The sequence below is a fragment of the Alexandromys fortis genome, unplaced genomic scaffold, assembly GCF_014885135.2.
Source record: "Alexandromys fortis isolate MF-2015 unplaced genomic scaffold, M_Fortis_MF-2015_v1.1 scaffold_190, whole genome shotgun sequence".
NCBI classification, from domain to species: Eukaryota; Metazoa; Chordata; class Mammalia; order Rodentia; family Cricetidae; genus Alexandromys; species Alexandromys fortis.
In genome coordinates, this window is record NW_026068059.1 from 654,138 (window position 1) to 672,717 (window position 18,580).

The 18,580-nt window shown below is 46.8% G+C and overlaps 1 protein-coding gene across 1 annotated transcript in view; it reads right to left on the bottom strand.

The window, feature by feature from the left end:
- Positions 1 to 225: 225 nt before the first annotated feature.
- Positions 226 to 18,580, bottom strand: part of Sorl1 (sortilin related receptor 1) — a 158,410-nt gene continuing 140,055 nt past the window's right edge. The window contains exons 40-48 of the mRNA XM_050120095.1: positions 18,099 to 18,195; positions 16,756 to 16,940; positions 14,388 to 14,507; positions 13,334 to 13,498; positions 11,354 to 11,528; positions 10,590 to 10,696; positions 8,228 to 8,420; positions 5,391 to 5,603; positions 226 to 4,233 (exon numbers count right to left, since the gene is read on the bottom strand). Coding sequence (XP_049976052.1) covers positions 4,166 to 4,233; positions 5,391 to 5,603; positions 8,228 to 8,420; positions 10,590 to 10,696; positions 11,354 to 11,528; positions 13,334 to 13,498; positions 14,388 to 14,507; positions 16,756 to 16,940; positions 18,099 to 18,195 — 1,323 coding nt within the window. The 3' untranslated portion in view covers positions 226 to 4,165. The remainder of the gene's footprint in view (positions 4,234 to 5,390; positions 5,604 to 8,227; positions 8,421 to 10,589; positions 10,697 to 11,353; positions 11,529 to 13,333; positions 13,499 to 14,387; positions 14,508 to 16,755; positions 16,941 to 18,098; positions 18,196 to 18,580) is intronic.

Here is an 18,580-nt window from a genome sequence, read left to right on the forward strand (position 1 = left end):
ACCTGAGTCAACGCGCCTGTGGAATTGTGTGTGCTTCAGGAACAGCCACCACCGCACCACCCTGCTCAGCAGCCACCCTGCTCAGCAGCCACCGCACCGCCAGACGCTGTGCTCTTTGAGGACCCGCCATCCGAGACCAGCTCCTTAGCAAAATTCTCCCAGGTCTTAATGTTCTGTCTTCTATGACATAAACACCTTTTTCAAAGAGACAAGCCAGCTGCTGTGTGGAGACTGTGTTAGCCATCTTTATTGCACTCAACAGAACAAAGTAAGACACACACAGTGGATATTCAAATGGGGGTGGTGGGTTTTTTTTTTTTTTGATGTTTTGTTTTCAATTCTTTTTAACTCAGTTAAATTTTTTTTTATTGAAAAAAGTTGACACCAAGACAAAAAGATTATCTTAAAATTGTGCAACAATGTAGTAAAATCTTACAGCAGAAACCAGTGACTTGGAAACCTAGCAAGGCGACCGAAGTTATAAATACCTAATTTTACTTTGGAGAGAAACAAGCACACAGTGTCTCACTTGAAATAAGAGCAGAACAGGCCTTTATTTTGCTGCAGATACTTCTGCCTTTGCCTAAAGTGTCTAGTAAGTCTTAACAAGAGTCTGTAAATGAGGAGTGACATGGGGTATCTGAGGGTGATAATGTTCCGCCTCGGCACTCGTGCTCAGCCCACTGAAGTTATTACACATGAAACTAACACCCTTCTTGGGTTGTCGCGCGGCTCTGATGATTAAATTTATAATATGGCTGCTCAAAACAATATGGGCAGAAACACATGCAATTGATCCTCCCTCAGCCACGCTCAGCGGTGGTATTCCATCGGAGAATGCATTTCTCGTCTATCTACCACAGTGCACATCTCTTGCGACTTATCCCGTATCTTAGTCTTGCATAGGAAGTAGTCTATATAAACCTAATGCCCTGGCTTTTATTACACAAAAGTTGTACCTGAAAAGCAGCACACACTCCAGTTAAGTAAAACATCACAGGAATGTTGAAATACAATCCAGATGCAAGGAAGCATCTGCAGAGGTTAGAGTAGATTCTTACGGCGGCAGTGGGGATGGAAGTCAATTTAGTGATATGTCTGAATTTCTCCTGAGGGGACCTCTCCTCTCCTCTGAAGGAAGAGAATTCCCAGGAACTTGTCATGGCCCTCTTCATGGGACAGAGAACTAACCTATGAGATGGGGTTTGGGCCCAGGTATTTGTGCTGATCACTGGGGCCATGTGAAGGCAGGATGTGCCAAAGAGACACTGGTGTTTACCGGTAAGGGGCTCAACACTACCACTGGCCTTCCTAGCTCCCTTCTAGACACCCAGGGTCTTCCTCCTGCCCTATAAGTTGGAGAGTGGCGTTTAATCTAGCAGGCCATCTATCTGGAGAGGAGAGACCATGCAAGTGACTGTCCCCTGCTAGCTTGTAATCATATCCAGTGATGCAATCAGAGATAACACCTGAAGAGCCATTCCTTTAACAGCCAGAGTGCCAGCCAGCTGCCCAGCAGTAGGCCAAGTTCCGCAGCTTGCCAGGCATCAAGCCGTGAATAGAGTCTCACCTGTCTGCCTCAGGTGTGGCCCCTCTCCACAGACCTTGGAGGAACTCTCCCCTGTCACTGCATCCACACAGACCCATGAACCACAAATCTCAAAGGGTACTCAGTACAGGAAGGAAAAAAAATCACTTCCCACACAGTCCACAGGAAACCAAGTACCTGGTGTTCCAGTATATTCCATTCCTGGGCGGTGGAAACTTGCCAAGACTACACATAGCTTAGTCTTTATTCCCTATTGACACTCCAACCTCTGGACTCTTGCAGATAACGTGAATACGTCAAAACCTCCGCAGAGCTAAGCAGAGGGAAACAGGAGTGAGTGCTCAAAAAGTTCACAAAAATAGACAATTTACACATAGCTGCATCTATCCAGCTTAGTCTTCGGGACCTCAGCTCTGCTATTTATATAAAATAGTCTAGCCTTAAATGGCTACATGTTTTCAAACAGCACAGTGCATCTTCCGAGGAGAGGGGTGGCGGCGGGTCTGTACAGTACTATGGTTCAGCATCGGGAGGCCCTGGAGACTGGCCTCGATGCCTGGCAACAGCGTGCGTTGCCTGCAGGAGACATATGCTCCGTGAAAAGGCTCGCCTGCAGAATAATAGACAATAGTGGCGCTGAGCCTTTTACACCAGCTCCTACAAATGCCACCAAAAACTTGGCAGGAAAAGAAAATGAGAAAAATATACTTTCCTAGCAGTTCAATTCAATGGCTTGCCTCCCACCAGACTGTTAATCTTTCAGCTACTTAAAGACTTTATTTATGTGGAGGTGGTAGGGCTGGGGGAACATTGAGCAAAACTTGAAAGCAAGACAAGATAAAGCTGAAAAAATTCCAGTCTGGGGGAAAAATACAGTGAAGCAGGGTGAGAGGAAAGAGGAGGAAACGGAGTTGTAAGACAACTGACTCCTTACTCCTGGCATTTGATACCAGGAACTATGGTCACACAGTACACTGTGCATCTACAGGTCAAAATGCTCATTTAATAGACACAGATATTTTCCAAACAACCCTCGGGTAAACTGTGACTCTATTTCCACCAAAGAGTGATACTTTTAGTTAAAAGAAACCAGCACTTTTGTGAGGAGGGACACATTGCATGGAAGGGGAGACAGGTTTCACAACACTTGCATCTAGAAAACACGTGTTCAGAGGCAGAACTTTGGGATATTCACAAAGCTTGCTGCTTTTCTGCTGGGAGGGAGGAAATCCTCAGGGAGGTTGTTCGTACAGCACAAGTCACGACACGCTGGACATCGGTGCCTCCACGCTGGACCGAAGGATGGGTTGAGGCCACAAAGGAGTCCACAGAACTTTCAAGTGGCCATGACATGAAACACAGGGTACGGGGGCTGTGTTTAGACACACTTGGTATTTCACAGAGAAAGCAAATGAACAAATCTGCTGATGGAGAAGTCAAACGTTTAGATCACCTCCATCCCTGGCAACACCTCCAACACTCTCTATGGATGGGTGGGGGCACAGGCTAGGGAAGCGGAGTTGGGGGTAGGGGGTGGGGGTGGGGATCCAGAGAAGGCACTGACCAAATTCAAAATGACTGCATATATCAGTATGGACTTTTGAGGACAATTCAGTGGCTTAAACCCAATATAAAGTTTTACATTTGAAATTCTTTGGTGGTGAGTAAAAGCAAAAGGAAAACTCAAATTAAAAATGGAGACATGGCATACTATATTTGCAATGCGTATCTATCATGGCACAGTTCTAGAACTTTCTCCCACAACCACAGTAATTTTGTTTTTCAAGTGACAATGATCCCAGTGTATAAAAAAGCAGTGTCAACACTTGGCAGCTTCCAGAGGTACACTTTGTACAGAGACATGCACAGTAAAAGCCCAAGGATTCCTAGAAGACAGGGGGTGTGGCTTGCAGGGCTTCCTAGGCTGTAGTTCAGCTGAACTGGAATCTAGGACTGACCCAGAATTCTCTCCTGACACAAGCAAACCCAGACGGGATTGCTCCTGCTCCCCACCCCCTACACTGATGGGCAAGGGGCCCTTAACACCTGGGGTTCCAGACGACCACTAAAATATGGCCTTATACAGAGTCCCAATAAATTAACAAAGACAACAGAACAGGACCTTCTCCCACAAGACGCCCACACACTTATGTAAACTAAACCCAAACACAACGTAAAATCTGAGCAGTTTTCAAAGAGAAATGTGATTCTGCCCATCACTCTCTCTTGAAGTTTTTATTAAATACATTTCTGCGTCTTAGAAAAATATGAAGAATGGTCAATTTCATGAACCAAAATCATCTCACAGACTTAAAAGCATGCCCAGCAAGCACAGCTCTGTAAGACGACATCAATGTCAAATCAAAGCAATGTGGTCACTAAAATCAACCCACTTTCAGGTTCGCAGTTGACACTACAAAGTTTATCCATCCCTTTCTCTCCTTCTTTTTTTTTGTTGTTGTTGTTTTGTTTTTTGTTGTTGTTGTGGTGGTGGTGGTTTTGGCCCATATAAAAATAACATATTGCAACTCAAAGTGCATCTTTTAAAATAAACCATCAACTATCTTTATCAAATAAAATATTTACACCATTTGGTTTCTAATGAGAAAAGCTCCTTCACGCTATCACCATGGGGACATCGTCTGAGAATCCAGTTATCATAGGAGCGTCTTCATCGTCCTCTCCTGAAGACAAAACAGTCAGGCCTTGGTGAGTTCCCGAGTTTCATACAACCCCATATGCCACCACTCTGCCCATGCCCACAGCCTTACAACAACCCCCAGCTAAACCAACACAAGTCCTGAACCCTAGCTTGGCTTTCTTATGCTCAAGGTCAGCTTCTTCCCTTCCCTAAGGGACCACATTTATTTTAATAGTTACTTGAAGTAAAATCTGTACGAAGGTGAATCTTATCTCCCACAGCTAAATGGGTGGTTGGTTTCTCCTACTCGGATTATCTGTCCTCTTTCTATTTTCAGTCTGAACTGTTCTGAGCAAACAGAGATTAACTGAAAGGGCTTAAGAATTTTTAGGGCAGCTTCTTCCCAGACATCATGGTTGTCCTTTTGAGACTCCTGTTACTTGGCATTTAGTGACTACTGAATGGCACTGTAACAGGCCAACCAAAAGGAGCCACCAATTCATGTCCTTGCTGGTTGGCAAAACCAAAATCAGAGAAGGCAAGGGAATACAGGTGATCTTATGATCACTGGGCAGGAAACCCTGCCCTTTAGAAAGAGAAAAGCAACAACTACTAGTCTGTAGAGAAGGAAAGCCACAAACTCAGTCTGCTGCCTTGAGTGTGGGTAAGGCTTCCCACTCTCTTACGTGGCCTGACTACTAGCTCACTCAGTTTAAGGCTTGAAGTATGAGAAGACTTCTCATAGGGATCAACAGATTTCTCTTCCCCTTGCTGTGCCTCAGCCCCACATAGAGTAAGAAGAGGCCGCTCTGGCAATGGAAAGAGGTGTGGTTGGCTGAAGGGCCTCACACAGAAGCTGACCGGAGATGTGACCCTTTCATCTTGAAGCCCTCCAGAGGAAGGGTTAGAGTGGGGTCAGGTGAACATTCTTGAGGATTGTTTTGAAACTCGGGGGAGGCATTCAAACTCAGGCCCTAACACTCTCTGTTCAAAGGGTACCTTCCAGTCCTCCCCAGTTAGGGGCCAGAACTACACACTTAAATAGAATGTGCTATTCTGATTCAGGAACAAGAAAAAGCAAAGAGCCCAGACAGTGGGAACACTGGAGCAACGCCTGTCTTGAAAGGATGAGGTGGGAGAATCTTCCCTGATCACATCCCTAACTTTCTAGGGTTTCCCCTGGCACCCCTGCCTACTTACCCAGGTCATCCCCAGAGGAGAAGATGGCCGAGCCCAGCCTGGAGCTGTAGTGGCTGTTGGCGAAAGCGGTAAAGCTGCTCTGTAGGCGGCGGTGCTTTGTGTAGAGGATGGCAAAGCCGACACCCAGGCTCAGCAGGATCAGGAACAAGATAGGAACCACCACAGCGGCAACATCGGTAGACCTGGCAGCCTGGACCGCCGCTGTATCTCCACCTGCAAAAGCAACATTCCCTGCTAGGGAGCCTCCTCTACGTGAGGGCCAGAAGAAGACGGCTCAGGCAACTCCTCCAGACCCCATGCACGCAATAAAATAGAAAAAAAGAAGTCCAGAGTTTGCAAGGGTTCCAACACCCAGCTAGCTTTCCTTGTATAACATGTTCCGGCACATGTGTGAAGACTGATGTTTCCCAAGTACTTACCATGAGCCTGTAGACTGTGGGCCTTGCAGATGCAAATACAGTAATTACATTAGACTCCTAATCACTGCCTTGTTGGTTATTTAGATAGTCTCTTAGAAGGGAGACCTTTGTTGGGACATCAACACTGATTTCATTAGCATTATTACTTAAGGCCGCTTGCTTGCCTACAGAAGAGGATGTGAAATCAGACCACTAATTAACGAGATTGCAATTATTTCCCCCTACTTGGCACCAAAGTCACTCCGCGCTGCAATTACCTGAAGCTCCACAAATGAGATTCCTTTACTGCAACACTGACTAGACAGCTCACCAAGCTTTATGGTTTTCCTCCCTCGCTTTCACTTAAGTAAAAAAGAGAAACAATCTTCCCATATACATCTGACATTTTTAAAAGCTCGTTACTAAGCCTTGGCTGTCTATAACTTGCCGAAGATGCTGCCTTCCCGTGGTCTTACACAAATGACGGTTCAGAAGGCTTACTGACAGAGAGGTCCTCACTGGGGCTCTGGAGAAAGGCCATTCCCCACCCTTCAACTCCACATCTGTTGGAGTTGGAGGCCATCATTTTGACAATGAGTAGAATTTTCACATTACAAACCTGGGGGCTAGTCTGCACTTGGGGGCAGGAAAAGGGAGTTTGGGAATCAGTTTTCAGCAAAGGAGGCAGCTATTTCTTTGCACATAGTTTCCATAGACCTTGGAGTTGCTCCCTGGTGTAGGGTGAGATAGCATAAGGAAGCTCCTGTCTCACAGAGAGAAAGCATCATAGCTACCCGGGGATTCCAGCAGATGCAGGACTAGTCAAAATGGACCAGTGAACAGGCATTTCTTGCAGGCGCCAATCTAGCAATTCAGTATGCATGTCTCTAGTTAAATTTCTTTCATTTTCTGAACAGGAAAATAAAATATTTTCCAGCCTCCCCCAATGGTGAGGTGGTAACTTAAAGAATTACTGCTTGGCTGGACTTCTGAGGGTGTGATACGCTTGATTCCCTGAAAGCAGCTGCCAGGGGCCTCACAACAGACAGTTTCTTCCACTGTGTACTCCACAGACTAATAACTGGTTTTGCTTAAAACCAGGGCAGATTAAGGAAAAAGCGTATTATCAAGAATTTTGCTGTTTGTTCTCTGTAGGACCTTCCCAGAGCCTTACCTATGCCACGACTCTCTACAGGGGGGTAGAAGAAGAAAGAATTTATCCTCTGAGCAGTGGTTCTCAGCCTTCCTAACGCTGCAACCCTTTAACACAGTTCCTCATGTTGCGGTGACCCCCAGCCATAAAATTCTTTTTTGTCGCTACTTCAGAATTATACATTTGCTGCCATTATGAATCATAATGTAAATATTTTTTGGAGATAGAGGTTTGCCATAGGGGTCACAACCCACAGGTTGAGAACTACTACTCTTAAGAAACTGTTTATTCTGCATTGATCCCATTACCCCCCAAACCCAGGAAGGCCCGTAAGAGAACACATAACTGTAACCCTGCCTGGTTTTTGGCTAGAGCACTGTCAAACATTTGAAAGGTACCTACAAAATCTAATGGTATGATATTTGTTGAAATCCTGGCCAAGCTACCTCAATGCAAGTACATTCCTTATAAAGCAACAATGTATCCCAATCATGTTATCTATCTATGTGTCCCAAAAATAGAGATCCCAGGTCATGACGAAGTGAGAGCTGTATATGGTGGAATGAGCTAATCACAGGAAGAAGTACAGGTCTATTTGTACGTTCAAGGCTCTGAGAAGTCCCATGAAAACCAACAGACAAAATTCTTGTTTGTCTAGCTTGACTGGATTTACTGAATCATGTAAGAAACTGACACATATTTCTGGGCTTGTCTGTGAGGGCCTTTTAGAGGAAACAGGTAAAGGGAAAGACCCACCTTCAATGTGGATGACCCATTCCCATGGCCTTGGGGCTTGATGTAATGGAGGAGCAGAAGGGGAAGGCTAAGGATCAACATTCTCCACTGCTGCTAATGCAGCCCTAAGCAGCTGGCCCAGACTCCCGCTGCCAAGCCTTCTTCCCCAGGACAAGCTCTATCTCCTTGAACCGCCGGCCAAAATAAATCCCCCACTCTCAGCTTGCTTCTTGTTATGTATCTGGTCACAGTAACAAGGGAAGGAAAGGAACTAATAGGCCTACTGAGTTTCTTAAATATGACCTCCTTCTTGTCCTTTCCCCAACTTTACACTCAATGTGGTACCCTGAAATCCCAGTTCTTTCTGTACTAAGCCACCATGAGAAGTCTTTATTAACTACATCAGTACCAAACTAAATTGGTACCTAAATGATTTCTTAGGCACACAGGCAGTATTTGAAATGTGTTTTTGGAAAGACCATCAGAAAAACACCGCCTCCTTCTCCTTTATTGGAGCAGGAGAATGACAGGACGGCCACACAACAACTCACCTGCGCTCAGTTCGTCATACAGCAGCACAGCAGGCTCCCCACAGATCTGGCTGCCAAAGAGACAGCGTGCTTGGACCGTGAAGGTGTAATTATGACCCATCTTCAGGTTGGACACTTTAAAGAAATTGTCAGTAGTATTCCCGAGGTAAGCGGTGAGATTCAGAGCACTGTCAAACATGTGTATCTCATAGCCCTGCAAACGAGAACATGATGGACCGTTCAGAGGTTTGAATAAGGGGCCTGATGGTTTCCGTTACTGGCCACAGTTATTGGTGAGTCCTCATGGCGGTGTTTTATGGATGCTAATACACTTTACACTTCTTGCTAGTTCTTCTGATTATGGGATTGAGATATTAAACTCAGAAAACAGGACTTTCCCTGCAGACAACGTGCAGAAGAGGAACTGCAAGGTATGGCTGCAGGAGAACCATTCCAACCATTGCATACTCAAAGTTGTAGGCAGTGCCTCAAAGAGCCTGACACTTTAGTAATACTTCACAGTAAGGAATTTGACTAGTGACACCTCCTGGTGGCAGTGGGTGCAGGCAAGACCGGGGACCAGGCAATCGGAAAAGGGAACGTGCCTCCCTGGAACAGGCTGCTGGAAGACCACCTTCATTCACTTCCTGTCTCCTAGCTTTCTGGTTCTTTCAAGGCTGATCCCAGAGCCAGGCAGCCTGATGTTGACAGAGAAGCACTTAAGCAGGCTGAGGGCTCTATTCACAGGAGGACAGTACGAAATAATCCCTTCCCTCATTGCCTCAGGAAGTCCCAGACTGTTGTGCTAGGAAACAGACAAGCCAGACCCAAGATGCTGGCTAGGATCAGACTGGGGGCCAGCTTCTCTGCTGCTCTCCAGGGTCCCAGTGTCAAACTCTGTCCACATCCAAGCCCACCACACAATCAACCCGTTGGGTCCTACTGCACTGACATGTATCTAATACTAAGCCAGGGAGAGGAGAGGAAGGCACACTACACCCATGCCCGCACCCTCCACTAGAAATACAATACTGACCTGCACTCCCAACCGAAAGCTGGGCTTATGCTGCCCATTCAGGCTCCCCTAGTGGCAGCTGGCTGCTAAGTTGGGCTCCCCAACACCCGCCTGGCCTCCCACTCCCTGCACTCCTTCTTACAAGCTAGTAATGATGGTTTACTATCTAGTGTAAATCCAATGTAGAACATCTGTAAAACGCATAAAGACACAAACGAAACAATGCACACAACCATCAGCCACCTATACTTTGCCTCAGCAGTCCCCCTGTTAGGCATTTACGTTTCCTCTTTTTACCATGAAGCAGAGTACATACAATTTTAATGCATTGCTTTCTCAAAGTAAAATCCTAGAAGAGCTAAATCAGGGAATGTGAACATTTCAATGTTTTCGATACGTATTATCAAAGAGCCTTCCAGAACTTTGAACCAATCTATATTCTCGGTGTCATTCCCAAGCTAGTTCTCACACTGGCATTACTGCCCCAAAGTTCTTTGCAGGCTTGATGTCTTTGTCATTAGCTTGCTAGGGTCCTTTCTTTTCCTGCACGCAGCTGCCAGAATGCTTTACTGTTCAGTACCTTTCAACATTGGAGTATTCCTGGATAGATTCCATTTTCTTAAAGACATTCGCTGCATAGATACCACAGCTATGGCACCTGTGAGGAGTCCCACAGAAGGTGAGGACTTTCAATGGGTACCTGAGCCTAGATCTCACATGACTCCCTGCTTACCTTGTTCCTTCTGGTAACCACAGCAGGATCATCACAGCCTACTTTGCTTTCATGGGGACCAAGCCAGTTTCAATCAATAATGAGTCCACCCTCCTGGGCAAATCTCTTGGCTCTCACTCTCTTCCCTCCCTCCCATGGCATCAGAGTACTGGCCCACCAATAGTGAAACAAAGGTATATTTTTCATCAGCCAACCAAGTATCTTCATGTACTTCTTGCTCCTCCTAACCACTCTGAAGAAACGATGACAAGATACTAGATTGAGAGCGTGGCTCAGCTTCCTGGCACTCTGGGACCACAGCCTAGCTGTCAAAGGGCCGGGCAAGGGTAGAGCACTTGGTTCCCATGCTGAGCACACTCCAGTTGCAGGGAGCACCACAAGTCTCCCGCCCATTTCCTTTCCAAGGACAAGTGCGTGGCTGTGGGTGCTGAGTGCAGAGATCTCGCACTGCGCGGGCGGCACAGACATCTCTCTAATCAGCAAATGGTCCTTTAGCTCTCGAGTTCACGCCCATGCCTGACGCTTTCCTTCCTTCCTTCTTCACGCTGTCTGCCAGCCTGCTGTTAATGACCTCATGTCTGAAACAGTATGCCAACAAGAGTTCCAAAGTCACTGAGGACACACGAGGAACTTACCCGGGTTTCACTGAACTGCTTTTCCTTCAAAGCTAGGCTTTTCCAAAAGAGAAGAACGTGGTCATTTTCTGTTATGATTTTTAAGGCGTCGGGTGCTGACAGTGAAACTGAAAACGGAAGATTAGGCCACTTGCATTAGTACACACGTATCATGCACCGCCAGCATGAATGGGCCTGGACCCCACCACTGCAACTGTTGACACCGCTTACTGCTATCTAGGCTGCTGAGTTAGTGACTCAGCATGGAACAGGGGCCTAGCCAACCTTCCAGCCAACAGCCTTATTATCGGTCTCCCTGCGTTCTATCTGTCTGATCAACCATTGGGCCGCTGTGATACCATGCAGGTCCTCATTTTAAGGCCTGGCCTCACTGGGAAATACTGTTGGGTTTCTTGACTCTCTTGAGCATTCCTCCTTTCCTCCCCTGGCCATGGTAGGACACACTAAGGGAGGGTAGTGTGAAAAGAGACTCAGAGAGAGTGGATACGGCTCAATGGTAGAGGGCTTGCCTAGCATTCAACACACACTGAGTTCAAGCCCTCAAATTGCAATATATGTCTTGGCCCTTCACCAAAGCCTAAGAACTCCCCCCCCCACACACACACACATACACACATTTCAGCCTTGGTCTGCTGTAGCACGGACAGAGAAGAACAATGCTTGCGGATCCTACAAAGGTACTCCGGCCTTCCTCTGTGCCGAGGTCTGCAGCTACAAGGTTGGTTGCTCAGTGTGCAGCAAGGCCTTTCTTACTCCCTACTGACCTGTGGTGATTTTTATGCTGGAATCCTTGCTCATGTTCCCCAGCTGGACAACAATATGGTATTTTCCACCAGGTTCCAGCTTGTTAAGGCTGTACTCCACAGTACTGTTGCGAGACTTGACTTTGTAGCTCCTGTCGGTCTTCCTGATCAGATCTTTTACAGCAATTGCGTAGAACTAAGACAGACAGAGGGAGGAAGGAGGATCTGAGTAGCAGCCGGATGCAAGGTCTTTTACTTGAAATCAGCTATTGATTATGAACAGTACGTTATACAATGCAAATGCCCTTGTTTCAGTTGCTGTTCTATTGCTGTGAAGAGATACTCTTATAAAAGAAAGCATTTAATGGGAGCCTTGCTTACAGTTTCAGAGGTTAGTCCATTATCACCACGGCAGGGAGCATGGCTGTGTGCATGGCACTGCAGCACTAGCTGAGAGCTTTGCATCCTGATCCACAGAGAAAGAGAGAGCCTGGGCCTGAAATGGGCTTTTGACACCTCTAAGTTTACCTGCAGTGACACACTTCCTCCAACAAGGTCACACCTACTCCAATAAGGCTATACCTAATCCTTCTAATCCTTTCAAACGGTTCCACTCCCTGATGGTTGAGCATTCAAATATATGAGACTATGGGGGTCATCTTTGTTCAAACCACCCTAGCCATGTAACAGTTAGCATACCACCTTGTTCAGGGAGTAATGACAAGAGACAATGTGTGTGCATGTTCCATACAGAACCAATCTTTTTTCAGATGTGTTCAATGTGGTCAAATAAACAGAGATGGAACTCAGGCTCACGGCTGACTTTTCTGAGCCTCACAGTCTGACTCATGCACTTCAGAAAGTCTTTGGGGTAGCCAGGATCTATCTTATAATGAGTATACATTTCCAGAGCTGCAAACAAAAGTAGTAGCTAGATGAGGGATGGGAAGGGAAGGGGAAGAAAAAGGGGAAGGGGGAGGAGAGGAGAAGAAAAGAGGAAACAGGGATGCAAAAAAGGGAAAGGAGGGAAAGAAAACTAGAGGAGGAAACCAAAATATGCTAGAAAAAGCCACATTAATTGTGACATCAGCAGCTAAGCTTCTGTCTCTCCATCATAACAACAGTTTCTAGACACTGACAGAGAGGACCATGGATGAAGATGCTCAGCCCCCATGACAACAATTTCTGGATACTGATACTGACAGAAGGAAAACATGGATGAGGATGTTCAACATCCACAACAGTTTCTGGACAATGACAGAGAGGACCATGGATGAAGATGCTCAACTCCAGCTCTAAGGTATAAGCAGTCCCACCTGCTCTCTCCCAGGCTGCTGCTTATTTGGGAGTGTGGAAGGAAGGGGACACATTGGACAAACAGGAAACTCGATCACCAGGGAGAACCTGAGAATCAAGAGGTGTCTCAGCAGCTAAGAAGAAACCACACTGCTGAGGTGTAGGGGTGAGGGTCAAAGCAGTCCAGAACAAGGAAGAATGGGGTACTTCGAGGATCAATGTCCTATCATATTTTTTCTAGAAAGGGATAGAAAACTCCGAAAGAGTTGAAATATAGATATTTTAGGCTTTGAGGGTCTTAGGATCTCAACCACAAAAAATTCTATTGCTAGTGGCAAAAAAATAAAAACAGACGTAGGCCATACATACACATGATGGGTGTGGCCCTGGTTCCAATTAAACATTGGTTTTTAAAAAATAATCCACAGGCTGGATTTGGCCTGCAAACCTTTGTGTGCTGAGCTCTGGTTAATGGAGGGGGTGGGGCTAGCTGAGGAAGGACAAAGAAATATGGTGTCGTGAACAATGAAGGAATGCCAACTCAGAAGGGTATCTGTCTTTGACCACACAGAAATGGGGACAAGGCTTGCCGAGCTCAGATAGAACCTGTGTCACTTGTCACACTACCAGACCCCCTCCGCAGCACTCCACTTCCCCAAAGCCGGCGAGCCACAAGCATGGTGGGCTGCATGCCTTTCCACTCACCAAGTCCTGGTCCGGAGAGTCGTACGGCGATTCCCACTTGATGACCGCTGAGGTTTTGCCTACTTGGACTGCATGCAGGTGACGAGGTGGAAGCCTGCTGTCTGGGATCATCTTCACGACGACATAGTCAGAAGATGGCCCTTGGTAAGGGATCAACACCCGGACCTAGGGGCCAAGCACAACACAGCAAAACAATACCAAACAGGCTCATGCAACCTCTGTCAAACTACTTTTCAATAAGCTAATGACACATGACCACAATTAAAATTCAGTTAGCACAAAATAAAATAAAATAGTTCCTTGCCTGACCTAGACTGTTTTTGTGCTTTGGCTTCTGTCCAGAAATGCCATAGACATATATAAGCACAGACACATGATATATAAATACATACATATACACACATATAAATGTGTGTGTATGTGCAGCCTGTCTTTAAAAAAAATCTTTTTCACACAACCATACTTCTCCTCATAAAAATTAATAATTTGGGATCAGATTTTTTTCCTCATGAGTACACTCAGCACTGCCTTGTTTTGGACAGTTCTTTATTCTACTCCATAGATAAGCCATAATTTATGTTACCAATCTTTCCTTGAAAGATTTAGGTTATATCAAATCTTTTGTTCTCACAAGTAATACTGGCCTAGGTGCTGCCCACTACTTTTGAGGTTTGTTTGATTTGGTCAACTTGAACAACCAGAGTCATTTGGGAGGAGAGAACCTCAATGGAGGAACTGCCTGCTTCATTATAGGAAAGTCTGTGGGACATTTTCTTGATTGATGATTGATGTGGTAATGCCCAGCCCATTGTGGGTGAGGCCACCCCGGGCAGGTGGTCCTGAGTTATATAAGAAAACAGTCTAAGCTATCTGCCAAGTGACAGATGCTCCACCCCTGAGCTGCATTTCGGAAACTGGTTGTGGGGACTTACAAAGAAGACGAATCTAAGTACCCAAGTCACCCATTCTACTAGAGTTGAGCTCAGGAGCCCCAACGCTTAAGAAACCTCCTTTAAATAGAGGCGCTTCTGTCTCCCTGGCGCAGAAAGCTTACCAGAAACAAATACTGCTCATCCTTGTTGACAATGACTGTCTTATTGTGGAGTGGAGTGGTTAAGCTCTTGGGGTTTCGGTAGAGGTCAAGGAAGGACGTGGCATAGAAAATGCCATAAACCTGGTAAAGGCAGAGAAGGGAAAAAGCCATCAGTTGATGGGTCAGTGCCCTCACGTTCTAAAATTGCTGACTTGAGACCTTGGAAGTGCTCTTAAAGCACCCAGAGACATCTTCCTTCACCCTTTATTAGGGTGATTGCGCTTTAGAACAAAAGTGCTCTGTGTGTATGTGTGTGTGTGTGTGTGTGTGTACACACGTGTGCACACACCTGCAAAGGCGAGCATGAGCAGCTCCTGTTTGCACAGGGCTTCTTCTTGGGGAAGGACGGACAGGGAAGGAAAAACGGAAAATTCTGCCATGAGAGCAAAAGAGAAGCGCTGGCTGCCATTCCAAGCACTGTATAGAGTCAGGGGAAAGAGGGCTTACAGAAGAAGGGTTACATTACACAATCAAATAGCAGTGACGGGGAGCTGAACTGTGACTGAGGGGTCAGCAGCTGTGGTCGGAACTGTCAAGTGAGTGTGGGAATCTCACCAGCTGTGGAATGGACACAGGAGGACAGTTGCGGCCAGCTTCAATTCCCAGCTTTCCTTTAGTGGAAGAAGTCTACATTCCCTACCAACATGGAAGCTGGAAGAGCCAGTAACAAGATGTTGACCAATGAGATAGCAGCAGGTGTCAGTCAATGAGATGCCAGCAGGTATCAGTCAATGAGATGTAAGCAGAAGCGCCCAGTGGGATGGCCCAGTAGGCTCTTTTAAAAGCAGGACAGTCTATCTTCCTGCCCTCCTGCAGCCTGGCGTTCAGACAATAACTGCAGCTCCAGCAGGCTGTCCGCCCAGAAGATGACCTTAAAGACGCACACCACTGGCTGGAGATGGCAAGGCCTGTGTCCTCTCCAGGGTGAACGTGTGTTGCTGCAATAGAGGATGCCCTGGACTTCACTTGGCCAAGGGTATGTTTAAAGCACAGTCTATGGGTCCATGTAGGGGCTCACAAACCAGGGAAGTGGACTAGGCATACAGCAGGGAATTGCAGCTGAGTGAGTTCATATAGGAAGGAGCAAGCTGGAGAAGACAAAGAAGGATGAGAATACTTCCTCCCCGGAGTATATGTGCAGGAGGCCAGGAATCTGCAGAAAAAGGCTACACATCTGCAGGCACCCTGGGCAAAGAGAGGGGGCTGCCTGGGGGTGTCAATGTCCCAGAAACAGCATTGCTTCCTGTAACTCTGCCCAGAAGACGGTCTGGAGAGGAGGAGTCTGGACAACAAAAAGGGAAAGTGGCCTCCCAGGGGCCAGTTAACCCGGAAGAGGTGGGAAGAGAGACATTGAGGGGATCCAAGGTGGGAAAGCAAATGCATATGGGATGCAAGACAGGAACAAGGGAGTCACAAGGCTTAAGTCGAGCCTTGGTTCCAATAGGAGCTTGGTGCTCAGAAGTAAGATTATCTCATTATAATAGGGTCCGTCCATGGTACATGGGGTGGGGTCGCTAGTGGGATGGAGTCGCTAGTGATGAGAAAGGGCTCCCAGAGCCCAGGGGAGTCAGGAGATTAGAAGAGCCCCTCATCGATGGTGAAGAAGCCGACCATGAGTGCTGCCAGGGTACTCAGTGAAGAAACAGGAGCAGGTGACGGTCACCCACTTTGGGCCTCATTTGACTCATCACATATGAAAGCTGGCTGTGTGTGACCAGCGAAGGCACAGCCCAAGGCGCGGCAGAAGCGAGGCTGCTTCTCCAGACCGGCACGCAAAGAGAAGCTCTAGCACTGTGTGATGCTCTACTGTTCTGCAGACTCCACCTTGCTCTGGAGGACCACTCGGCGGGACAGGTGCGCCTGCGCCAAGTTGAGCCTATTGGTAATCAAGTCTCTTTGTGGGTCTGTGTACTCTCCTTCAAGGTCAAAGGGAGTGCTAAGGAGGGCTCGGGCTTTTGTCTCTGTCTCTTGCTCAGCATCACATTGTGGAGCGTGCAAAAGAACAGAACTATATTAAATTTAAAAATTCAATCAAGCTCACCACCCAGAATGAGTTCCTTATCGCGTGAATCCAGCACTCCACATGCATGGTCCACAATGACAAACATCGGGGAGCTATGTCTGAGGCCAGCAGAGCGAGGTCAGGCATGCAGGGGCTGGCTGGGAAGCCAGGTCCCTTCAGAAAGTAATCCTGAGCAGGTGGGTGACTTGTGTTTGGGGAAAGCAAAGAAGCAAAAGCAGCAACAGGAAAGAAAGTCCCATGGCTGTCCAGGGGATTATATTTAGGGAGGTCCAGACCACCTTGGGATGGTCATTCTTGTCCACTTACCACATTCTTGGGGCCGGTCCACACACACTCCACAGCAGTCTGGTTGATGGCCTTGGCTTTGAGACTCGGAGCAGGTGGACGGATGCCTCTGGTCAAGACATGCTCAAACGCCAGAGGACTATCCCCCAAGTCTGTCTTGGCCCAGGTGGAAATCTCATAGGACGTGTGAGCTGTCAGATTGCTAACTGTGAAAAGAAGGAAGGAGAATGCCAGGGATGTGTATATGTGAGCTGTGAGTATGTGTGTATGTATGTGAGTGTGTGTGTGTGTGTGTGTGTGTGTGTGTGTGTGTGTGTGTGATGTATGGGGAGGTAACAGTCAAGAATTTGTTTGGGTTTACATACCATACTTTTCAATAGTTTGCAAATTCATTTAATATTTTCCTGGTATAGCACATGTAACTCTTAGAGACTGGGTAACTTCTAAAGCTGACTGTGTGGAAGTACAATTGGCAAAACAGTCCTGCAGTCACAACCTGAGTTATATGGCATATAAAAAAGCAAGGGCTATGGCCTGGTCCAGTTGCAGAGAGTTTCCTAGCGTGCCCAAAGCCCTGGGTTCAATCCCGAGCTCGGACAGAAGGGAATAATAATAAAAGATGATGATGACAGTGACGAGGGCAACACACCTGGGCTTTCTGTTTCCTAAGACTACCTAGGGACTGAAACAACGACAGACTGTCCTTTTCAAACCGGCCAGAGGGCGAGGAAAGGAGGATGCTCCCAAGCCACTCCAAGCACTCACAAGCAGCTCTTGGCATTGAGGGTTTTCCTCTTAGAAATACATTAGCATCTTCCCGTGAGACCATCTTCAGATAAAAGAATTGTAATGGAGCTCAGTGTTTGCATGGACCTAAGTGAGGACTGGACCACCTCCTCTTTTCATCTGTTTGCTCTTCTGTGCAGTTGACAGATCTCTCCTGAATACCAATACACACCAGGCCTCGTCCTACCTCTTATTAGCTGAAGGAGGGCAAAACTAGAAAGAACGCAGGTAATGAAATCTGGATGGATTCTTACACAGGGCAAAATCATTCCAGGAGTTAAACCGACTCCTTACGGTTCCTCCACCTCTCTTACCCCAGCTTCCATTGAGGGCCACTGGATTTAGAAGGAGGTTCAAGGAGCCAGCGTGCTAACACTCTCAGCCTGGAGTTAGGAGGATGTAGACAACATCCTCAAAGGGCAAGGACTGTCCATGTACAACCACCCCCAGAGAGGACCCCGCTCATTCCCAGTCTCCCATCCCCACCCTAAACACAATCTCTGCCCCCAGGAAGGCACTGATCTGACTCTGCCCATCCCGCTTACAGACCAGCGACCAGCGCAGGTCCAAGATGTTACCTTTGTGTGACAATGAGCTTCCTTGGAAATTCAAGGTTTTCTTCTCTTGTTTGTGGGCATCAAATGACCAGAAAAGGTTCACCACATAGCCATTGACCTGCCAAGAACCAGGAAGCATGTGACATGATCAGCTGACACAGTCAGTCAAAGGACACGCTTATACACCAGGCAGAGATAGTCTCGTTCACTGCCTCCTCGTCTCTTTGAATGGACAGTGTTTCTTCTGATTTTTCATCAGCTTTTGCTTGTGTGGCCATTAAATACACTTAGTTATTTATAGTAAGGGGCAGGTAAGAGGAACACCTCAGCTCAGACTGTCCTCTTAGTCAAGGCCAAGAGGTCAGTACTACCTTCTCCGAGAGTTCTCCATTAGCAAAGATTTTGAGCTAAAAACCATCACAAGCAGGACAACAAGAAAGAAAATGCCTTCATGACCAAAGTTATCAACAAAGGTCCACACTAAGTCACCTCTTCTATTGCTC